This window comes from Larus michahellis, chromosome Z (assembly GCF_964199755.1).
Source record: "Larus michahellis chromosome Z, bLarMic1.1, whole genome shotgun sequence".
In the NCBI taxonomy this organism is placed as follows: Eukaryota; Metazoa; Chordata; class Aves; order Charadriiformes; family Laridae; genus Larus; species Larus michahellis.
The window spans coordinates 2,753,101-2,776,527 of NC_133930.1; the positions used below are offsets into that span (position 1 = coordinate 2,753,101).

The 23,427-nt window shown below is 47.7% G+C and overlaps 1 protein-coding gene across 1 annotated transcript; it reads right to left on the reverse strand.

Moving 5' to 3' along the window:
• Positions 1-212: 212 nt before the first annotated feature.
• LOC141736583 (tetraspanin-36-like) lies at positions 213-22,998 on the reverse strand. Its single transcript, XM_074571050.1, has 7 exons — positions 22,819-22,998; positions 6,748-6,939; positions 5,522-5,596; positions 4,949-5,044; positions 4,074-4,226; positions 3,286-3,369; positions 213-1,842 (listed from the first exon to the last, which is right to left on the reverse strand). Exons 1-7 carry the CDS (start codon positions 22,876-22,878, stop codon positions 1,756-1,758), a joined length of 747 nt encoding a protein of 248 aa, XP_074427151.1. The 5' UTR covers positions 22,879-22,998; the 3' UTR covers positions 213-1,755.
• Positions 22,999-23,427: the final 429 nt, after the last annotated feature.

The window sequence follows — 23,427 nt, forward strand, 5'->3', positions numbered from 1 at the left end:
GAAGTAAAGAGAGGTGGGATATCCAGGGAGGATTTTAGGTGCTCCGAACAGGCTGTGAAGCCTGGAGTACCTAACCAACGGGGAAAACAAGGGAGGGAAAATTTGGCCAGGGTTAGGGAATAAAAAGGTGTGCTTCAAGAACCAAAAGAGGGCCCACTTGCTAGGTCACCCGCTCTTGCACGGACGTGAATAAAAAGGTGCTTCACAGAGGATTCTGCCTGAGCCTGTTTTATTTGGATTCGGATAACGCGTTTCTCACAATACTGGTATGTCTCCTACAGAACATCATCACCCGTTGCTTTTTTTCTCTGGGGGCAAAAGGAAAAAAATAAAAATAAAGAGCTTACGTTTACCCCAAACTCCTTTTCTTCTAATTAACTACAGATACAAACGTTTATTGCTAAGGTTAGACTGTTTCTCTCTCCAAAGAAAAAATAAGCAAAAACTCTGTTGCTTTTCCCCAATTCTCTAATAAAGAATAGCTCATAGTTCCCTCCCCACCTCTAAAAACAACCAAAAAAGAAAAAACCCTAAAGAACTGAGAAACAGATTAACATACAAACTTGTTAAGGAAGGGCCATCTTTAAAGCAATTTCAATACAATCCAAGAAGCAACCGCTTTCAGCGGACCTTTAAGGAAAAAGGAAATCTAGGAAAGGAGGAGGCACCTGACGCCGCCAGACAACATGTTATTGAAATTGCTCGGTACAAGAATGCACGGTTTTATCATTTTTAGCAGTGACAAGTGGTCAGAGCTTCAGTGCCGCAGGGAAGGTGGCAGGAATGTCTCCATCATCCCCGTCTGCACAACCCCACCGAGCCAAGGCCGCCGGTTCCGCCATCTTCCAGCCTGCCTTCCTCCCGGTAACTCCTGCAAATTCGGCGTTGAATGGAGAGATACAGTCTGTCTTTTAGACAAACCATAAAAGCATCGGTAAAAGGAGGGGAGAAAATGCCAAAAGCACTGCTTCGTAAGCAATTTTTAATGTCAAATAATAATCGTTAAAAAAAAAAAAAAAAGGACAAAAACCCCAAGCCAAATAGAGCCATCCTGAGCCCAAAAGCTCAAAACACACGTCCCCTCCTAACGTGGGGTTGTTCACATTTGCTAGCCGCTCCAAAAAACAACTCCGATGTCCGTTCTAGACTTTAAACACGGGGTTTGTCTTGCACTATCAACCCCTGCAATAAACCGAATTACAACAAATGGACATAAGAAAGAGGAAAAAAAAAAATAATAGAAACACCAACGTGTTCTAACTCCCCGGGTTTGTGAAGAATATTTGAACCCAGCATTCAAAAGTTTCTTTCGCTGTTTAACCACGCCGTGGGAGTCATCTGATGTTTGTGCAGACCAGCTGAAACCCCTCCTGCGGTCTCAATCAGTTTAGTGATGAAAAATGACGTTGCTTCTGCATGTTTTAAGGGTAGAGGAAAGACCTGCAGAAGAAAGATTCTTTCTGGAGCCTGTCACACCGTCTGGTGCTATCTGAAGTCACAAATCCAAACCTACAATAACCTTACAGAAAGCTGTGGTATGCAAGATGAGAGTACGTTACTGTAGGGGCACTGAATATCAAAATTGCCATTTCACATCACCCACAAGAAAATTTCCCGAGTCAATACACAATGTTCTTTTTGTTTCACGTACACAAAACAAAATATTTAGCAAGAAGGCCATAAATTGTCCGTTAGCGTTCATCTTTACGAGTCTATTTTATCAGGAAGCGAAAGAAAAGTGATCTTTGCATTTTATTAAGCAAACACTCCTGAGTAAAGAGGCTGGTATCCGCTGTCTTCTCTCTTGCAAGTAAGCACACAGACACTCAGCATGCCGAAGAACTGAAAAAAAGAGCAAAAGTCAATTAGTTTTGCTGCATTTTTTTGTTTCAGTCATCAGACTCAACACCAATATGTTAATTAGACTTCCTCATCACAGCAGGGACATTCCTTTCATATTAAAAAGCACTTAGAAAATACATCTACAGAAAGTGATTATTATTTTTTTTGGCGTATCAATTTCCAATAAGAGTTCCAGCTCAGCTTCTTCCTCCCTGGCTTCTCCCATTAATTCACACATCCACGTTAATTCCTAGTTATCTTACTGTGGGGAAAATTTCACTGAAAGCATGGGATCATTCTGGACTTAAAATGAGTTCTGTAAAATATTAAGCATATAAAATACACAAATAAAGACAGTGCAGAATATGGTAAGGCACTCTTTAGAGATGATCACAGGAGAGATGGTGATGGAAGGGTTTATCGCAAATAATAACGGGACATGTAATGGGAGTGTAGAATTTACCACTTTTATAGGGGGAAAGGAAATGATGGCAACGCTGCCACTGAGCAATTTAAGCCCATGAGATCAAATGCTGTAAACAATCAGCTCCCTGCTACAGCCAAAATTAAGAAAAGACAAGTTGAACTAAGTCAAGCCCCAGCCCTGAGGTGACATCCGGAGAGACTTTGGCTCCTGCATTGAGTTCAGGAGTTGGATATTAAACCAGAAGTGTTCAACAACAGCTCACCTTACAGCCACTCTTTTACAAAGAGCAGATAGTCAAAGAAAAAAATCTTTGCTGTTATAATGGTTCAAATCTCTGTCAACAAGGAACAGGTGACAAATGTGGGAGAACAGGTACAGGGAACAATGACAAACCACCGGGCTACAATTTACGGGTCGAATCTTCCCAAAGTTGCGTAGGCATTTCTTCCATGTGCCAATTGCGAGGGGTTTTACGTCAGGGCTTTTCAAGTCTAGTTTTCACTCGCAAGATGATCTGGTTTCACATTTCATTTAATTCAATCTTATAAGTATATAAATAGCCCTGCTGGTTTCATTCCTAGCCATATTTCAAGTCCATTTCGATTCCAGGTCTCTCAGCATGGGACTATTCATTCGGGTTACATCTAAAACCAAATTTCGATGAGCTGTCTTTTAAATCCCAGTTAAATATAGAAAAGCTGGTTGTCTTAATAAAGAATTCTAGGATCTAGGCTTTTTAACCACACCCAGCTTTTTGTGCTTCCCACCAAACAACCAAGATGGATTCTCCGTTGACTTGCCACCCCGAATCCCCTAGTAGCATTTCGGATCCCTCCCCTTATCATCTTGCAGACAAAATGCAGAAAGTTGGAAGAAAACAAGTGAGGAACAGAGGAGCGGGTCTACTTCAGAGCCAGAAAAAGGCTGTAGGTTCGTAGGAGGTGGTAGAAGAAAAAGCCCGGGATCAAAGGGCAAACAGCGTTATTTTCCACGAGGCAAGAGATAGGAACATTTACCTTTACAATGGCAAACCCCAGGATTACAAGCATGGCGTAGCTGATAACGCTCTGCAGCCCAGCCTGCAGTTCCTCTGCACAGCCCTGCCATGAAAGAGATAGGTGAAAACAAGTTAAAATACGTTAATTCAGCTGGACTTCTTTCCTTTTTTCTCCCCAGCCCTTCAAAGGAAGCAGGACTTTGTAAGGCCTGTGTAACCAACCACTGCAGACCTGAGGGCTTCCATTCTTGTCTTCCAGACCCGATGGCTTGTCGTTCTCCTCTTGCTTGAGGAGAGACACTGACAAACCGCGATTCACTGCCATTTGCTGCTTCTCAATCTCCTCTAGCTCAGGTCACTTGAATAGCAGCAATGGTATCTACAGAAATCAACTTATAGGCTTGTGCCCTAGACTGAAGGACCTGGTACGCAATTCTCCAGATTCATGGTCAATCCTAGAAGAGTCTCTTCCCCAGATCTGTTTGAACAACTACGTGCCCATAGCTAGTGCTCTGGCCTTGTCACGTTGCTTCTGCAGCAACATGAAATGGAGGAGTTACCAGCAGACAGACAAGACCAAACATCCAAACTGGTGCCCTCCTTCACCATCTAGGAGCTTTCACAGAACTACACGAGAAGGAAGTTAGCTAGAGGAAAACCGTGAGGAGAAAAAGGCTTGGGGGACAAATTGCTGGAAAGAATTGGATGATGTTATCCCTAAACCCCGCCTGAACTGCTTTCCTCGTTGGTTCTGGCTGGCTGAGAATGATCATGGCCCAGCTGTGAAACTGTGTCCTTTATCCTCACCCGCGTATTGAGTTCCTGTGGCTGATCCAGACGCCCCGTGCAGTTCTTCACATCTTGCCTGCAGCAGCTCCGAGGGACGCTGTTGTTACCGGTGGAATTAAACCACTGTGTGGTTGTCCAGTCACTGTAGTTCTTTACCCCGCAACAATGAAGCTGCCACACACAAGACGGTTAGAGGGATGGGTGACTATAGACGAACACAAATGCTAATGCTGAGTTAAACCTCTCTTAGGAATACTGGCCAAGAGCTGCCCACAGTACGCAGCAGATTTATGAGGAGCAGTACTTCAGAAAAACAGCCATAGATACAACAGATCATACATTATTACCTCCTTATTGTTTTATTCTTTGTGAAAGCTCTAATATTAAAGTGACAAGTAGCAGGATAGAGTCTTCTGTCATCTTTATATTATGCGGTACAGGATTCTCAGCAGCAGTTAGTCATATGTACTCATTTGGTCTGATCCAAAGGCCACTCACGTCTACAAGATTATTCATCCAGAAGCCTGAAAAGGCCAACTCTGCAAAGTGGGGAGCACCCTTGATCGCCTTGGAGAATCATCGAATGGTTTGGGTTGGAAGGGACCTTTTCAAGGCCATCTAGTCCAACCCCCCTGCCACGAGCAGGGACATCTTCCACTAGACCAGGTTGCTCAGAGCCCCGTCCAACCTGGCCTGGAACGTTTCCAGGGATGGGGCATCTCCCACCTCTCTGGGCAACCTGTAGAATCAGGTGCTAAACACTGCTGCAGAGCCGAGTTCTAGGATACAACCATACTGACCCTCTTCCCCTTCCTTCCCAGGCCAGATTCCTTGTTTAGGACCCAGTTGTTCTTTCCTAAATAATTCTCAGGACAATTAAAACATTTTCTTACCTGCTCTTGCAAGTAATCCACAACAGTAGACTCTGGATTTTTCCCATCATACTTCTCAAAGACTGAGCGCATTGTGCCTTGTACGTCGGTTTTTACCTATTTAGAGAGGGGAAGAAAATGCCACGCTGTTTTAACACACGAGCTAAGAATTTTATCTAGTGGAAACTGCGAAAGATCAGTCTCCCAACTAAGTCAAGGGAAAAAAAATTAAATAAAAAATAAAAAAATCAAGTGGTGCTTTATAGATAAAATGCGGGTAGCACTTAAGCAGAATTACATTCTTGGATAGAAGCTTGCCTCTCCCAATGGAAAAGCCCTCCTTGGTGAGCATCAACAACTGTTAATTCCAACTTAGAGACTGTTGTGATGCCTGCCAGGTACTTTATGTATTCACCATGTTCCCGACAAAGACCGATCCACATAGCCGATGGTGACATCCTCATTCCCACTTGACCTGCAGACTGCAGGATAGGGGATGAAGCTCAAGAAAACTGGATATATTGGAATGCTCTAAGAACACAAGATCTATTCTTTACTTTTAGGTTAGTACAGAGATGCTAATTCTTTGCTTACCTTTTCCCTGTAAACAAATCCCAGGACAAAAGCGGATACTTCGGCAATAAAGATAACCAGGATAATGGCCAAGAACTGAAATAAAGAGCGAGACAGAGGGACTGTAAGGAAGAATTCAATTCCACAGCATTTGAATTCAATTGCACATTACCCATCACATTGATTTATAGTGAGAAGTTACCTTTATCTATTGTTGCCTCTCCCATCAAAAGAGTTTCCAGAAAATCATTCAGAATAGGAGATGACTGTGCATGGCTGGGACTATGCGGCTCCGCAGGATCCGTGCCCAATGTAGGCAGTCTCCTGAACACTGCCATGATGCAATCAGTGTGAAGAGCTTATGAAACTCTTTATCAGGGAGTGTAATGATAGGACAAGGGGTAACGGTTTCAAAGTGAAAGAGGGGAGATTTAGATTGGATGTTCGGAAGAAATTCTTTACTGTGAGGGTAGTGAGGCACTGGAACAGGTTGCCCAGAGAAGCTGTGGCTGCCCCATCCCTGGAGGGGTTCAAGGCCAGGTTGGACGGGGCTTGGAGCAACCTGGGCTGGTGGGAGGTGTCCCTGCCCAGGGCAGGGGGGTGGGACTGGATGATCTTTGAGGTCCCTTCCAACCCAAACCATTCTGTGATTCTATGAAACACTTCACAAGGTGGCTGTTGGAACAGGAGACTGCACAGATGTTGAGTTAGGTACGTTGGGCGCTGCTTATGGAGCTCACATCGCCTTCAAGGCACAAGCTGGGGGCCCCAAGTTACTCAGCTTGAACCTTTCTGTCTTTTTAAAAATAATTCTAGAAGAAGTGGGGGCATACTTTCAGGATTCAGAGCACTAAAGTCAGCAGAAAATTACTTTTGGGGGTTCTTTTTTTGCTTGCTTTGGGAATTCACATCTTCTGTTCCTTCACCATCACCCTTCTTCTCAAAAGTTGCTACTCTCCACGCTTACCTCCAGCAAGCTAGCTGAGGTGGAGCCATCAAACTGTCCATGGCTGTGGGTATTTCTCGATACAAGGCAGTGCAACTAATAATTTAACCTGCACCTCACTCACCATCAGTCAGTGCCTCACAGCAGTACGTAACTCCCACAAAGGAGCAGTGCTTCAGCAGAGTATGTCAGAATAATCTTTTACTTTCTGTTCTCTGCGTCCTGAGAAGGTCCAGTGGAGCACCTCCCATACCACGCAACAGGGTGAAGAAGAGGACACGCGAGAACGTGCAACACTCACCAGCCCTAGGCCGACTCGAGACTCCCGGAAGGTGGCACAGCAGCCGATCAACCCGATGATGAACATCACCACAGCAACGCAAATTATGATCACGGCTGGCAGCAGAGCATACTTGTCCTGCAGAAAGTTGTCGTAGCTCTTGTAGGTGTTAATGACGTAACCCCCAACATAGCTGAGACCTGCGGCTGCTGCCTGAAATGTGATAAAGTTACTTTATTAGCAGTTATTTATGAAGCATCTGCCCAGGAGAGTAAATATGGATCTTTTTGTAATGGCGTAATTAAAATTTTAACTTCAGCAGTAGTGAGTACAGTATGCAAAGATCTAGGGAAAAAAAAAAAAAAGCATGCATCTGAAACTAGCTACCCATCCCAACTTCAATGCAGAGAAGACAGAATTCACTTCCCTGGGAATCACTCCTCCACTACCAAAGCACCGCTTCAGCCGAGCCGAAACACGGGCATCTATCAACGTGCATCAGCCAGTGTCTCTGCAGAGGGCCAAGTTCACGCTTCCTACCCAAGATCCCCTAACCCCTACCCAACGCAGCATTCGGAGGGGTTAACTTTTAAGATGATCACCACAGGGGTGGGCTGTTGGTTTGGGGCTTCTTTTTTTTTTTTTTTTTTTTTTTGAGAAAAACTCATCCTTTCCACTCTCACAAGAGCATTAACCACTAAGGCACAAACGTTCTTGATCTCGGCAAAACACAATCCCTCCTTTTCCTGAAGGAAACAAGTTTCTGCAACCTCTAAAATAAACTCTCCTCCAAAAGGATGTTTGGCCAATTGAGGCCAACACGCAGTGCATCAGTGACAGCTGCCCAACTCGCAGCCCTGGAGACCGAAGGCTTTTATCCGTAGACCTGGATACGGCCCTGGATAAAACACCAACAGACTCAGCAATGCCCCGCCAATGCCTCACCGGTGGCATAAACAAATTCTCTCAAGAGTTACAACAGCTCATCCACCCTCTGTAATCCTGCAGCACGAGACTACGCCTGTAAAAATGAAGCACCGTCCGTCCTCACGTTCTGGAAACTCAAAAGGAAAAAAAAAAAACACGAGCCTGTTTGTTTTCAATGGGCTACAGCTGGATTTCATCATGCAGCTTACAAGCAGTTCATTACTTCCCCCAGTGCTGTACGTTTCAATTAAATCAAAGTACTCCTCACACTGGAGCTCGGACTTGCTAATTCCTTTACCTTGTTTGGCTCCTTCCCCTCCAGCCAGGTCTGGTGCCTGCCCTTCAATTACCTCCGAGTGCAGGGGACATCCTTCATTTCACATGGCTCTCATCCCACGCTACTCTGGCATTCCTGGACGCTGCCTGTACCTCAAAATTACCAGGATCACATGCACCAAGTGGTGAAATCAGGATCGAACTAACCCTTAAGAGACATTTAGCACATGTCATGCAAGATCCTGCTCTGTTGGGGCTTAGATACAGCATGTCCTCTACAAAGTGAGGTATGAGGAAAAGGAATAGGATCACCAGTTCTCCAAAGGGTCTTTTCCTTCTCCACGTGCACTGGGTTTTCAGGTGGTGCTAATGATTAAAGCAGTTCCTAAAACTTCCTTTAACTTTTCCTCTCATTGAGGGAAATCTCTTTCCCATTCCCCTGTCTACAGGCGTACAGCAACCAGGGCTTCTTCCTCCCACCCCTTTTTAGGGATGCAGGGAAAGGACGAGACCACTTGAGCTCAAAGGGCACCATTGCCTTTTCACTTCACCACCGTGAGCAACCTCACCTCTTCCAACTCCGACACTATGCTCTTGCACTGAAAGCGGGACAGGAAAAGTCCCTGGAATAGCAACAACACCAAAGGTGGGGCTGGGGACACCGCACCTCCGTCCTGCTTTGCCTTCAATTGCACAAAAAGAGCAAAGTGTATGACTCAAAAAGGGCATCCCATATTTATGGCCTGGAGAGCTGGATGCACGTGCGACTATCCACCTATTCTCCCTTCTGGAACAGCATCATCTGGGCAGAGGCAGCCAAGGAGAAGGAAGCAAAACTCCTGGGCTAACTATCCATCATCGCGGAGAAAACGTGATGACAGCATTTACCCAATATATCCTTTATTTCTAATATTTTCTGGGACTATTGAGCACCGTGATTGGCAATGGTGGCCCCAAACCCAGTGAAAACAATGCAGATTCAAGACAGGGGATGCAAGGGCTTTTATTAACCACAGAAACGCTCTGCTCAGCTGGGCCAGCACCAGCTCAGAAAGCAGCTCTTACAGTTCCTAAAAGGCTTCCAAGTTTGATCCCTGCTCCCATAGAAGCTATGGAAAACATCCAAGTGACCACAGCAGGAACAGAACAATGCTCTCGCTTGACTTTAAAACCTATCCCTACTTTCGCATGGCAAAAAATATTACATGAGTAACAGCACATTTACTGTCATAGCCGTCCCATCCTGACTGTAATCCCTGACTACGTTTGTTGCTGGGTTTTGAAGACTTCCTGGTAAACATGGGAACAGCTGGAAAGTATTCTGGTTTCTCAGGTTTGGGGGAAATTTCAGGCAGGTACATCACGACTCCCCGGCACGCACCGAGTCATGATAGGCTGAGAGAGTTGGGGTTGTTCCGCCTGGAGAGGAGAAGGCTCCAGGGAGACCTTAGAGCCCCTTCCAGTCCCTGAAGGGGGTCTACAGGAAAGCTGTGGAGGGGCTGTTTGCAAGGGCATGTAGCGCTAGGACGAGGGGCAATGGTTTAAACTAGAGCAGGGCAGGTTTAGATTAGACATTAGGAAGAAGTTCTTTCCAATGAGGGTGGTGAGACACTGGCCCAGGTTGCCCAGAGAGGTGGTGGAGGCCCCATCCCTGGAGACATTCAAGGCCAGGCTTGGTGAGGCTCTGAGCAATCTGATTGAGCTGAAGACGTCCCTGCTTACTGCAGGGGGGTTGGACTAGATGGCCTTTAGAGGTCCCTTCCAACCCAGTACATTCTATGATCATCCTCCACCCTGAATACAAACACAACACGGCGATGCTCCCAGCCACCATGCTTGTACCCCAACATCACCTCATCCTTGGTCTCGCTGCTGCTGCCGTCACCACAAACCTAATGCAGAACTGAGTTATGGCTTTACAACTTCCAGGCTAGAGAAAGTACTGCCAGGTGGTCACCCCAAACCAACGGTGGAGCCGGCCACTAACAGCACAAAGCCTCCTGCACACAGACTTTAACCGAGCACTCGCATCTGGGCACAGCCACTAACAAGAACATTTTTCCTGAGGTATCAGCCTTTGGTACAGCTCAGAACCCAGGCTGGGATGTCCCACCACAATTGTCATCAACCGCTGAGGGCCCACAGCCCCAGGAGAAAACCAGAAGGACCATGAGACCCTCAGAAAGATTCATGATGGAGGAAGGCAGTCCCTGGAGAAACGGAGCAGGGGTGACTTCACTGCAGGAAAAGCAGCACGGACTGAGCAGCTGGGGTACAAAAAGAAAAGAAAGCATAAGCCATGGTTTTTTGGCAAGTAAATGAGTCATCCGCGTTCAGCAGCAACATCATGTCACAACACGCACAACAAAACAGCCCTGTGACTTAGTTAATGTGTAAAAGTTAATGTGCAGAGTGCAAAGTTAATCATTTGTCACGTTCAGAGAACGTAAAGCCTTGCTCTTTTGCGTAACTCCAGTCCCAGCCTTTGCAAGTGGTTCTGTATATCCAAAGACGGCCTGCTTCATAATTCGATCTTCCTGTAGGATGTTTCACAGAAAAGAATCCTCCAAGTGTTTCTGTGTGAGCCGACACGGGCGGGACGCAGGAACGACCACAAAACCAGGGATGAAAGGCAAAGAACAAATTTAATCTGGATACCTCGCGGAATCAGGGAATCTCAGAAGCAACACCCGGGCAGAGGCACACAAGCAGGGGACGCGGGCAATGTGGAGCGAGAGAGGGGCCTCGTTAGCGAGAGAGTCCTCTTTAGCGAGAGCTCAGACCTGCTCTTCTCGCCTGTATTTCAAGGATTCAAGCAGGCCTAGTTTTTCACTGTGCTTTGATCTTCTTCAACAGCAGAGCAGGAATCTCGGGCATGCTTGATAACGTGCTCCTGAGTCCATCACAGGCTTACGTGATCAAAGTGCAGATGTTCTGCTTGTCAAAGGCATAGGACTAAAATGCAATTAGTGTGATCTAATTGTACCTGGAGTACTGTGTCCAGTTCTGGGCTCCCCAGTTCCAGAAGGACAGGGAACTGCTGGAGAGGGGACAGCAAAGGGCTACCAAGATGCTGAGGGGATTGGAACACCTCTCTTCTGAAGAAAGGCTGAGGGATTTGGGTCTTTTTAGTCTGGAAAAAAGACGACTGAGGGGGCGAATCTTATCGATGCTTATAAATACTTAAAGGGTGGGTGTCAGGAGGATGGGGCCAGGCTCTTTTCAGTGGTGCCCGGCCACAGGACAAGGGGTAATGGGCACAAACTTGAGCATAGGATGTTCCATGTCAACATAAGGAGGAACTTCTTTCCTTTGAGGGTGCCAGAGCCCTGGAAGAGGCTGCCCAGAGAGGCTGTGGAGTCTCCTTCTCCAGAGGCATTCAACACCCGCCTGGACACATTCCCATCCAACCTGCTCTGGGTGACCCTGCTCTGGCAGGGAGGTTGGACGAGATGATCTCCAGAGGTCCCTTCCAACCCCTACCATTCCGTGATTCTGTGATACATGTGTTCACCAGCACCCCACGTACGAGTCAATTGAGCATGTTTACAGTCCTCCTCGCCGATCTTCCGTTACTTTCCCAGAGTTTCCATTATCCTTTTGCAAGCGATTTAGACAACAGCCACATTCTCCATATCTCCTCTCTCCTCTACGTCCGGTTTTCTGCCTATTTTCAGTACGCTCAATGCACGACACAAAAGGAAGCACACGCAGGAAACGGCAAAAACGGACCAGCTTTGGGGAACTAAGAAAAACCTTGTTGCTACCCACAAGTTCAAAACCACATGGCGAAGCACCAATTCATAGAAGCCCTGCAAAGCCAGGGCTAGCAAAGGTCCACCACAGTAAGCCAACATCAGAGGGTCCGGCGTTGAGTTCAAGGAGATTCTCACCCAAATTTTATCAATGCAAAAACAGACCAGGGCTATCACAGCAGGGTTTACGGCAACGTTCAGGATGGCTGGGTTCTGGACGGAGATGAAACACAGCAAGTGGTCTCTTATAATTTCTGAACTTCTGCTGCCGAGCAGAAAAAGGAAGCATAACGAGGTAAAAATAAAAGACTTTGGGTAAAGATCCGGCTTAAAGGAAGTTCACATTTTTTGCACACACCCCCCCCCCACCACCAAACTGAGGAACAGCCACGACTTCACCCATGGCTTTTAATTCAAATCGAAGACTTTGAAGCCTGAAGAGGGTCACTCAGGGAGCAGAAGGCATTTCAGGTAATGATCTGTTGCCCAGTTTATTTTTGTAGATGAGTCCCAGAGCTCAACTTCAAAAGTGGAGAAGAAAAATATTTCAGCGCATAAATCTTTGAGCTCTCCCGCTTAAGCCTTTCCAGTACTTCAGGAAAGTTCAAAATCCGGTGAAGGGATTTTTCCCCTAACATCGCAAAACCCTCAGCCCTTTCCTGAATCTAGGATGAAACTTCTCTGGGAGAGAAATATGACAAGAAACGTCCTTTCCGCTTCTGAAGACAGACCCTAAGTCAAGAGTAAGAAGTGTGAAGTACAGCTGATTAAACAGATTCCTGTTGGATCTCAAAAAAAAAAAAAAAACCAACCCAAAAGAATCTTTCACAAATACAAAAGCCAGTTCAAGCAATTACTTTTGGGGAAGAAGAGATTCCTTTTTCATGATTAGTCAAACACCTTCTCAAACACATCTAAAATTATATACCCGGCTGCCAGGATTCTTCTGAGAAATTAATACTAGAAATCGTTATTGTTCTTCACATTTTTTATTTTTTTTTTTTAGGCTCCTGCGTGGAAGTTTTTTTTCCCAAAGAATTCAGCGCAGAACAGGATCACGCGATGCGTGGAGAGGCTCGGCCCAACGCAGCTGGCACAAACCCCAGGGCAGGCAGCCAAGGAGCCACGCAAGGCTGATACGGGACAACCAGTTCACCCAGTCCGGGGCGGGGGGCAGGGGGGGGTAGCTTCACTGGGTCTGCCAGCCACGCCAAGCAGAACAGCCTAACCGTACCCCTTCCTCCCCAGACATCCCCGGCTGACTCACTGGGGCTGCAGGAAACGCTGCTGCTATTTCTTTACAACGCCGATGATACTCCTAAGACAAGCTGAAGAGATGAGATAAAGGGAAATTTTGCAAGAAAGTCCCTTTTCACAGCTGAGCGACAAAGCTGCCGCTGCCTCTTCTCGCATCATTCAAGGACCTCAGCAAGAATAACTTGCTTTTTCAGATCCTCTGCCAGAAAGCAGAGATCTTTAATTGTTTGAGCGCAAACAACGAACTCCTTGTTGGGGCTGAGCAAAAAGAAAGCAAAGACCGTAACAACGGGGTTTTCCTAAGCAGGGTTACTCACTGAATCAACTTCACCCACCTCTTCCATACTTAGCCCGGCCGGCTGAGCTGGGGAGGCAGGTGTACAGCGGTTCCCTGCTGCAGGAACACGTATGACAAGGTGAAACGCTCTCCAGCCACAAAATGCACATGCAGCACCGTGAATATTCAATCTCGCCCGTGAAACAGAAGGGGACAGGCCTGGATAAGGAGCCTGAGCCATCTCACTGATGCAGAACAGGAGAGCCATTGGAAAATAGTAGATTTTCTATATATATATTTTTTTTTTTTTAAAGTACAGCAAGTTTTTCACCTTGTGCCCCACCATCAGAAGCGTAAATTTTTCTATGCTCATCACCACGAGCCCCTGCCCTTCTAGAGAGACTTATGGCTATGCAGATACTTCACCACACTTGATGGTTATCACAGCCATAGAAGGGGGCCCCCTTAAACTTTCCTCTATACAACTGCTCTGAAAAAGGAAAAAAAAAAATATAAAATTTGCATCCATCAGTCAGGCAGAACAGGTATTTTTCTCTACTTTCCCTTCTTTGTTTTAATAAGTTGAAATTACGCGATGGCTGGGAACAGAGGTTTGTGTTCATTTGCATTTATCGGCACAGGCTTCTTTGTCCTCTGCCAAACCTAAAAAAAACCCCAGTAAAGGAGCCAAACTACTAGCTATGAAATTAAAAGGCAGTTTTTGTGGGTTTGGCTTTTTCCCCCCCCCCCCTTAGGGTTTCTTCCAGCATCTTCCAGTTTCAGGGTGTTGATTTGATCATTTGCTCTGTTAATGTGGACCAACACAGGGTTTTCTTTTTCAACGGCTGCTCAGTTAAACGCAGAGTAACGAAGCTACGGTGTTAAAAGGGAAAGCTGTAAGGCCGGGGTAAATCGCAAATTCACCAAACGAGCGCGTTCAGCAAGATGCATCCTCTATACAATAAAACAAAAAAAGTGAGCTAATGAGACTTAAAAAAGGCATTTCTCCCCCATCCGTTTTCCGACAGAACTTTCCCAGGGCCAGCACAAATATCTAACACGGCACAACGCTTGGACTGATTTGAACTTCGTCCCATCTCGTTAACTTTCTATGGACAAAGAAAGATATCATAAATAACACTGTGTATCTTTAAAGAGCAATAGCAGTCGTTTTCTGCAGCAAACTACTACAAAGACACACTGGAAGAACTATCAATATCCACACAAATACTTTCTGAGCCATTCCCTTCTAGTTCTTCAGCAGACAGTCAGCTCACAGAGGCGTTTTAGTTCATTTTAAGGCTTGAAACCTACTTTTTTTTTCCCACCACTTCCTTTGCACAGCAGTGATTTAAGTCAGAGCCCTTCACCCCATACAAGACCCGACGCTGGTGTTTTTGCCTTCACATCCAACCGCTACGTTCACTGGAATGCTATCACGTTTTCAGCAATTTTAATTTGCCAGAGGACAGATTAGGATGTCATCTGCAATTATTAGTTTGCCAAGTGTTTGTCACCGCTGCGCTGTCCCCGTGCCCCCCCTTACCGAGAATCAAGCTCCACCAACACTGGTCTCAATTACCCACAGAAGACGCTCCTTGTATTTGGGTTTGAGGGGGTTTTTTTGTGTGTACAAAATAGGTTTTTGATTTAACTTGGCAGGTAAATCCTCTGCTCAAAAGGGTTTGCACAACGTTTCCTCCATAAATAATTTATTTTATTACCCACCAGCCAGCAGGCATGGCAAGGGGAATTACTCTTTCTGCCTCCCTCGCTCCTTTACCGTACCGCGAGTTTTATTCTTCCCCTTCGCTGCCAGATCTTCAAGTCCTCCCTACCTCCCGCGTTACTCCACTTCCACGGAGTCAACATGTTTTCTAGGGACTTTGGGGGAAAACAAAGGCACTGAGGACTTCTGAGAAAGCCTTCTTCATTTTACACTCGCTTTAACAATTTCACAAATCCTCTGTAAAACTCCATTTAGCCCATACGCACCACGCAGCTCCCCAGACCTGACAGTCTCCCTTGCACCCAGGCAGAGCCTTTTTGCCCCCCTCCACCGACAATTAGCTCAGTACTTCCCCCCCGACTTGCACAGACTCCTCTCCCTTTTCCTGTCCCAGATTTAAAACTCTGTCAGCTGGGAGGAACCTCTTGGCTTCGTCTGCTCTTTCCTACCACGCTTACGGTATTGATTTCTCTGAACGGTAAATCAATTGTTGCTGCACTTGTGAGATCTGGCTTCATCCAGGTCAACGTGTGAAGCTCCACCCGGAGCACAGAGCAGCAGGAAGGCTCCAGAACGCCCCTCAGATGCCCACACACGGAACAACTGTTATGGAGAGGATGTACCCACCATCTGCTGCAGCTCCTGGCCACACATAGCTCCAGACAGGCTGGCCTCGCACCGGTGTGGTATGAAGTCACAGAAGGGTTGAGGTGGGAAGGAACCTCTGGAGGTCATCTAGTTCAACCGCCTGCTCAGGCAGGGACATCAAGAGCTGGTTGCCCAGGACCACGTCCAAATGGCTTTTGAATATCTCTAGGGATGGAGGCTCCCAACACCTTTCTTGGCAGCCTGTACCCATGCTCAGTCACCCTCACAATGAAAAAGTGTTCCCTCTTGTTCAGAAGGAACCTCCTGTGTTTGTTGGTGCCCATTGTCCTGTCACTGGGCACCACTGAGAAGAGCCTGGCTCCATCCTCTTGGCACCCTCCCTTCAGGTATTTATATACATTGATAAGATCCCCTGGAGACTTCTCTGGGGTGAGCAATCCCAGCTCTTTCAGCCTTTCTTCACAGGAGAGGTGCTCCAGTCCCTCCAGAATCTTTGTTGCCCTCTCTCCAGTACATCTGTCTCTCTTCTACTGGGGAGCCCATCACCAGACCCAGCACTCCAGACGTGGCCTCACCAGTGCCGAGCAGAGGGGAAGGATCACCTCCCTCCACCTGCTGGCAACGTTCCTCCCGATGCAGCCCAGGGTACCCTCAGCCTTCTTGCAGCAAGGGCGCATTGCTGGATCATGGTCAGCTTGGTGCCCACCAAGACCCCCAGGGCCTCATCTACCAAGCTGCTTTCCAGGACACACATACATCTGCTCTTCTCCCCACTGTCCTACAGCTCTTTCCGTTTCCAAGACCTTAGAAGCCCATAGCTTTGAATATTTCCCCACTTTTTTTCTGCTGGAAAAAAAAGGTAATTTAAACTAGTACACACACTTTCTGTGTTCTCTCAGACTCTCAAGTTGTGAAAACACCGATTTGCAAAATAATAAAAAAAAAACCTGAACTTGGCAAGTTGGCTTTGGATTGGAGCAAGAAGCACCAAAGCTGTGAGCCCCACCAAGCTGTCCTCGATTGCCAGCCCCACCAACAGCCCCAGGAGAGACTTCCCACTCATCTCGTGCCAGTCATTCGCCACAATTTCCAAACCTTGAAACCACAGTCTCCTGAAGTGGAGAGGTGGGACGTAGCTGACAAATCTGTACTGAGCCTACTTATACGAAGTCATGGGAGACTCTTCAACGTACATTATATCGAAATATTCAGCTGCGACGTACAACTACGGGGCGTGTTTCAGCTTGCCTTCAAAACACACCGCAGGGCTGCTTGTCGGGCACGGTGGGAAGCACCTGCTTTTCCCTTTTTCTTCCTCAAATGAAAACAACAAGCAGCAGCCAAAAGGCTCTGAAAAAATGGGGGCGAAAACCCCCAAACCAACACCTACTTCCAGTTTATACACGCCGCAATCCCACCCGCTCAAGAGGGATTCTGGTTTCAATGGTTTTGTTTTAAAGTTATGTAAAATAAGTGTTTTCCTTAGAGTAGTCCAAGCATGTCTTCTGTTCCTCTAGCCTAACTCTGGGGTTTTTTCAGCGCATGTCCTACGAAGCCTAAGCGGTGGGATGTCCTCGTGGAGACACCGCACACCAGCACAGAGCAAGGAATCCTCCCCAGATCCTTCTAATGCTTAAACCTCTGCCTTGGGGTGCACCTCTGAGGACAACAGGACCACCACTAGGAGAAAGCAGCACCACGAGCACCACCCTTTTCACTCTTATTCTCCCCAAATACAGGCATAGATTGCAAGGCAAGAGCTTGCTGCGACCTTCAGCTGAGCATGGATGGATTCAGCAGCCGCTGCCAAGCCATTTTGGATCCCGACAGCCAGTCCAGACACAAAACACCGTCTAGTTCAATATTTGCCTTCAGAACCACCCTAGGTTCTTAATAAGCTGTTCCTGGCTGAGCCACCAGATCCCGTGACTAAACCGACCAGCAAAGTGCACCTAAAACACAGCGGAGCTAATCCTAAAGCCTGGGGAAACATCCCGGAGCTGGAGACAGGGCAGATGCCTCTTATCTGCCCTGAAATACTGCTCATCACACAGCAGAAAGGGAAGGGATGCAGGCAGCATGGCTGGTGTGTGCCTCTTCCCGTAAGGAAAAGCACAGGTTGGGATTCTCCTGCCACAAAGGGATCATGCCAGCTCCACGGAAAAGCAAACACAGCTTGGCAGTGCAACGCTTTTGGGGAAAACGGAGGAAATGCCCAGTTTGTACATCAACTACAGGAAAAAGCCGCTTTCTATTCCCCCTGGATAAAGCGTCCTCCAGCTCTGAACTTCTCGCAGAGGGGTAAAGTGGGACCTCTGGAGCAGCTGTAATTATCAGAGGCACTTCTACAACATCACACCTCTGGTTTTGGAGACCTGCAACCTGTGAGACTTGCGAAGAGGCCAAAGCGTGTTCAGAGCCAGATCCAGAACCCAGCCATCCAAGAGGAGCCTTTCCACAGCCTCGGGGACAGCCAGACTAAGGCTGTTCCCCAGAATAACAGAGGAAAGAGTGAAGTTTCTCGCACCGTATCTGCGCCACCATCTGAACGCTTCCCCTTTCCCGACCACGCAGCACTGACATCTTTGTTTTAATTTTATCCGTGAGGCCCCTACGCGTACAGCAAAGTGCATTTTCCTGAAAGTCAGTTAAATTCTGCTTCCTGATTTTTGGGCAGAGTAGTTTAAAATAGGGAAGAACTTTGCCCTTTCAAGGCACGCTCAAGTGAATCACGCCAAAGCCCAAATCCGGTGCCAAGCGATCAGTCCGGCGACCACTCCGGCTAGCGTGGATGGTTTTCCCCCACCACCACAGTTCAGCAAGGAGTTCACAACGGAGCTAGAAATGAACCCACCGCTCTCCGCTTCCCACCTAACGCTCCTCAGGCTGGGTCAAGACATCCCCCAGTCCTCCCCAGCTCATCACTGTGGACCACGGCTCCATCAGAGGGGCAGAAACAAGGAGCCCAGAGGGGAAACCTGTCCCGAACCCTTCCAGAAGTGGATGAACACGGACACAGCTTTACTTGCTGGATGTGCTAAGAAAAAGAAAAAAAAAGAAAAAATAAAGCTCTTGGTTAAGCAGCTTTTTCCTTCATGGACAGTGAGTCATATTGACCCCGTGGCTCATCAGCAGCGTTTCCTAGATACGGAGCATGGAGCAGGGGCTTCCGCAGCTCTTCCATCATCCTACCGAGTATCACACCCAGCGTTAAAACCTGGCAGAGCTGCCTGTCCCCCACAGCAGGCAGCCACAGGCAGGATTACGGATTTGCCCGAGAACAGATGGAGGAAAGGTGAGAAACGGGTCACAGGGCTGCTGACACCCAGACCTCTTTGGAGAATAGCTCCAGCCTGAAAAATAAATGCGTTTCCATCATCACTAATCTCCAACATAACCTTTGCTATTCAGTACATTTTCAATTCCATCTAGGCATCCTCCTCCTTGGGGTTTTTAATTTATTTTCCATCCTCTTTCTTGGGGTTTTTTAATTTGTTTTCCATCCTCCTTCTTGGGTGTTTTTAATTTATTTTTTAACTATCCCTCAGATTTCTCTCTGACTGAGCGAACATTCCCAAACCTCCCATCGCTGGCATGAGTGATTTCAAACCACTCACAAATTCAGGAACTTTTTTTTTTTTTTACAGGTATGTTTATCCCTCGCAATTGCTAAAAATTATTTAAAAGTGGTACCATGGTAATATTGTGATTGCTTGAGCTGCCAGTGCACCTTCTCACTCAGCAAACCACTTTAAGGTTAACAACAAGTAGCTTTTGGTCTTGGATGCACCAAGGGCAAAGGAAATCAATTAAGCACGGACCAAACGGACAAACACTCCAGGAGGCCCAAACCAGCCCAAGTACCTCCTCAAAGCAGAGATGACACTAACACCCCAAAACGCATTTAATTCACGCTTCTTGGAATCTCCTAGGTCACAAATCCAAAGATATTTGCAGAAACCACCTGATGTAGGGTGGAGAAGGGAAGACGGGGGATGGCTGGCCACCATGAGCTTCGCAGCGCTGGGACATCCTCAACAGGGACCAGGTGGGAAGGCAAAGCCCCTCTCTGTTCTCCAGTCAGTGGATGACTCTTACAACCATCTGGAGTCAAATCCCAACCCAGAAACCGTAATTCTTGTTAGCAAAGAGGGTTTTCTGGGGCGATAAAGCTCCTGAATGACCTGCCATGGCCTCAAACGCACCCTGGGTGTGTGCAGGCACAGAGGGAGCCAGGGATCAAGTGGGGAAAGCCAAGTCTGGCTTCATTGCGGGTAGAGCACACCCTGCCAGGGACCAGCTCTAGAATCACTCTCCTAGGCTTCTCCTCCTTGGACAATCCTGTTGCTGTCAACAGATTGACTTCTGCTCTCTCCAATCCACCGGTCCTGCTAAAACCACCCAGAAAATAACTTCTCTTCATCCTTCCTTCTACTGTAGGGCAAGGGGAGCAAGGCTGGGTATGCACCCACCTCTGCTGGAAAGCAAATGGAAAGCCTGGGCAAACAGGAGGAGCAACTCAAAAGGTGGCCTTTGGGTGATGAAGTCCCCAGGACTCCTGCTGGAGAGCCAAACCTTCTCTTGAAGCAGAAGTCTAGCTAGCGACAACGAAGCTGAAGGAGAAGGTGAGCAGGGCCAAGGTGCTAATGGCTGAATTCAGCAGCTTTGGGATTAAAGAAGGGGAGTTAGAAGAAAACCAACCTGGGAGGGCGCACAGGTCCCATCACACAGAAACATCAGAGCATGAAACTTCCATTTAGTTTTGAGATTCCTAGTTTCTTCCCTTGGACCAACAAGTGAATCCCAGCATTTTCTCTCTCTCTCCTTCAAGGAACATCATCACATCCCACCAGGGCAAGTCCCCTCATGAGCTGTGGTCAAGAACATCAGAACTTCCTCTGACCCTTCCTCTCCCTCTTTTAAGCTCCATGAATTAAACCAGCATCTTGCCCTCTTCACCTAGAGGAGGCCAACACCCACTTACCAAAATAACCACACACTTGGACCTAATTAGTAGGTGCCAAAAAGCACAATTGGAGGTGGACGGATCTCCCCCAGCTTGAAGCACCACCCTTGGTAACTGTGTAGTTAAAACAGCTTCCATCAATGCCTTGTTTGTGGGGGTTATGTGCACCCACAGCCCCCCAGTCCACCCCACGGCAGAATGACCCACAAGTAACGATGCTGAGCCTGGTGGGTAAGTGAGAAGTTGTTTTTTCACCCCATTTAGGAAGCTCCTATTTGTCAGTCTGGAAAATCTGCCTCCCCTCCTGCACAATGATAACCATCAGAGATCCAAAAGTGGATTTATTGCCTTTTTAGGACATTTCTAAGCAATAACCTTTGTCAAAGCACCATAACTGCGCTAGCTGAGCATGCAGGTGGTGAATTATTTTCCATAATAATTTCCAAGCTGGGCAAGATTGGCAGCACGCGGTGCCTGAGCACGAATTACTCCTTAGAGGAGAAGTCTAATGTTCTTTGCAAATCGTATGTTTTGATAACGATCTGGAGCCTCCTCGCACTTGGTAGAGCCCCAAAGAGCAGAAAAGAGTCCGGTTCCTCCTTCCCCACCCTCCTAAAACCTGAATTCCAGGTTCTGCAGTTCTGCTGCAGGAATGCAATTACCACGCAGTAATGGTGGTGCCTGTGTCTAAGTGCCGAAATGCCACAGGCTTTGGGGCTGCTCTTCCCGGGATAAAAAAAAAACCCCAAAAGGTTGGTCTGGGTCAAATTCAGAGGCTATGGACAGGGAGAAGGGTAATTACTGATCGCTTGTGAATCCAGATGACCTAAGAGCTTCAATCGGGAGTAGATGGAAGTAGTTCCCTTACAGCAGAAGGAAAAGTACCGGAGATGCTTCTAGGAGGACGTAAGGCTGATTTTGAAAAGCCAAGCAATGATGCTGACCTGAGGATGCTGAAGCTCAGGGGATTTCCACGTACAAACAGGGGGATGCTCCAGTGTTATCTCTGCGGGTATTTCAAAAAAATTTTTAAAAAAACCAAAACCAAACGTACACGGTGAGATCATGTAACTTGATAAGTAAACCCATCTTCCTGCGCCGTTCAGGCTGGCGACAGGGGGGTTACGCGGCACACAGGCAGCTGGGCCCCCCTAAAGCAGGTACGGGGCCGGAGCGGGGCGAGCTCTTCCCTACAACCAGCAGCCAGTCCCATATTTCCAAAACAGGGCACAACGCCCCGCCAGACCTCAGCGTTTTGCATATTTCCATTTTTTAAAAATTATTCTTTTTTTTTTTCCCCGTGTCGCTTCTCTCTTGGAGAAACTTCTGATTCTTCTCTTTAATTCTTCCTTGCTTTAGCAAAGTCCTTTACCTTCTCCATCACCCAGCCCTGCTCGGAAGAGCAGACCCGATAGGGGGGTGCCGCTGTGCTGAGCCCCCACCCCGGCTCTCACCGTCACGGTGTAAAAACACCGTTTTGAAAACATTCGAAGCGCTGCAAAGCGGAGGCGAACGCCCGAACCACGCTTCCGATACACACCAGGGCCCCTTCTGCGACAGTTGCTAGCTGATGATGGCGGGGGGGGGGGGTTATGCAGACTTCCCCATGCAGGGGAAAAACCCCAGACTGGTTACCAGTATGACCACCGAGACCGGTTACCAGAATAACCACCGCGGCCCTGCTGTCACCAGGCGGCCGTGCCCTCCCCTCCTCAAATGTTAGGCTAAAAAGTACACAACCCCACCCTCTTTTTTTTTCTAGTGCTGGTAACTAATTATTGAGGAAGTGATCTGCAAAGGCGTTATTGCAGCAAAACGTCATTGGAACAAAGGTTTCGGCCATTTTCCTCCCCCAAATACTCCTCGCCCCAAACTGGGAGGGTAGCCCCCCCCGCGTACTGCCCTCGCCCCCCGCAGCCCAGTCTGTTCCCAATCCCAGAACCAGCTGGTAGAGTGCTTTTATGACGCGCCTTTAAAAACACGACTAAAAAAAAACCCTACGACGTTAAAAAACACCGTGCAAAAAAAAAACCCCGAACGTCCTTTTTTTTTCTCTCTGAAAATTCAAACCCCAAACCTCCTTGTTCTTTAAAAATACGTACGTAGGGTTTTCTATAGAAATTAACGTCACCTGCACGCCCATAATCTAAACACCCGTTTAACTGGAAACGCCGGGTCACGGCATGTCCCACAGCACCGTCTCCCTTTGCCAGAGCCCTTCCAGGAGCGGAACACGCACACATCCCCCCCCCAAACCACGGGTGTCCGTGTCCCCCCCGTGTCCCCGCGGCGGTACCCAGAAGGTGAGGCTCAGCAGCAGCAGCACGGTCTTGGAGGTGATGACGCCGCAGTCCATGGCGTGGGGCAGGACTGGGGAGGGCGAGGAGGGACCCAGCTTTGGGTCCTGAGTGGGGCCGCCCACGGAGCCGCCCCGTAGCCCAGCCCCGTCCCGTCCTTCCCACCCACCCAGAGGCCGTCCGCGCTTCCCTGGGGCCAAGAAGGCAGCTTCCCAAACTTTTTTTCTTCCTTTTCTCCAAGGGAGAGCCGAGAACAAACGTCAAAGCAAATGAGTGTTGACCTCCACGTGTTTTTTTGCTTTTCTTTTTTTTTTTTTTTTTTAACTTCGGCAACTTTCAAGCTTGAGTTAAACGGAGCTTTTGTGAAAAGCTCTCGCCGCGGCTAAAAGGTTTCCAATCAAATCTGCCTCCCGGGATTGCTAACCCACAGCTGAGTCTCTCCCTTCGGCCAGCCTTTCTGGTTTGGCACCGTCTCACGGCAATCTTCCCACTCGCACGCACCACGGATAGTGGGAATACGGCTACGGCGTGTCCTCACCGCGGAAACGTGCGGCTGAGCAGCCGCAGGGAGAGGGATTTGAATTTGCTGACTGCAGAGGGATGCAAAC

What these genes read in the sequence shown, in the direction of transcription:
- LOC141736583 (XM_074571050.1), bottom strand. Translation starts at nt 22,878, where the DNA reads ATGGACTGCGGCGTCATCACCTCCAAGACCGTGCTGCTGCTGCTGAGC. An exon ending in CTCGAGTCGGCCTAGGGCTG is followed by an intron (nt 5,597 to 6,747) that starts GTGAGTGTTGCA and finishes TCTTTATTTCAG; the next exon opens with TTCTTGGCCATTATCCTGGT. An exon ending in TGGATTACTTGCAAGAGCAG is followed by an intron (nt 4,227 to 4,948) that starts GTAAGAAAATGT and finishes TGTGTGTGGCAG; the next exon opens with CTTCATTGTTGCGGGGTAAA.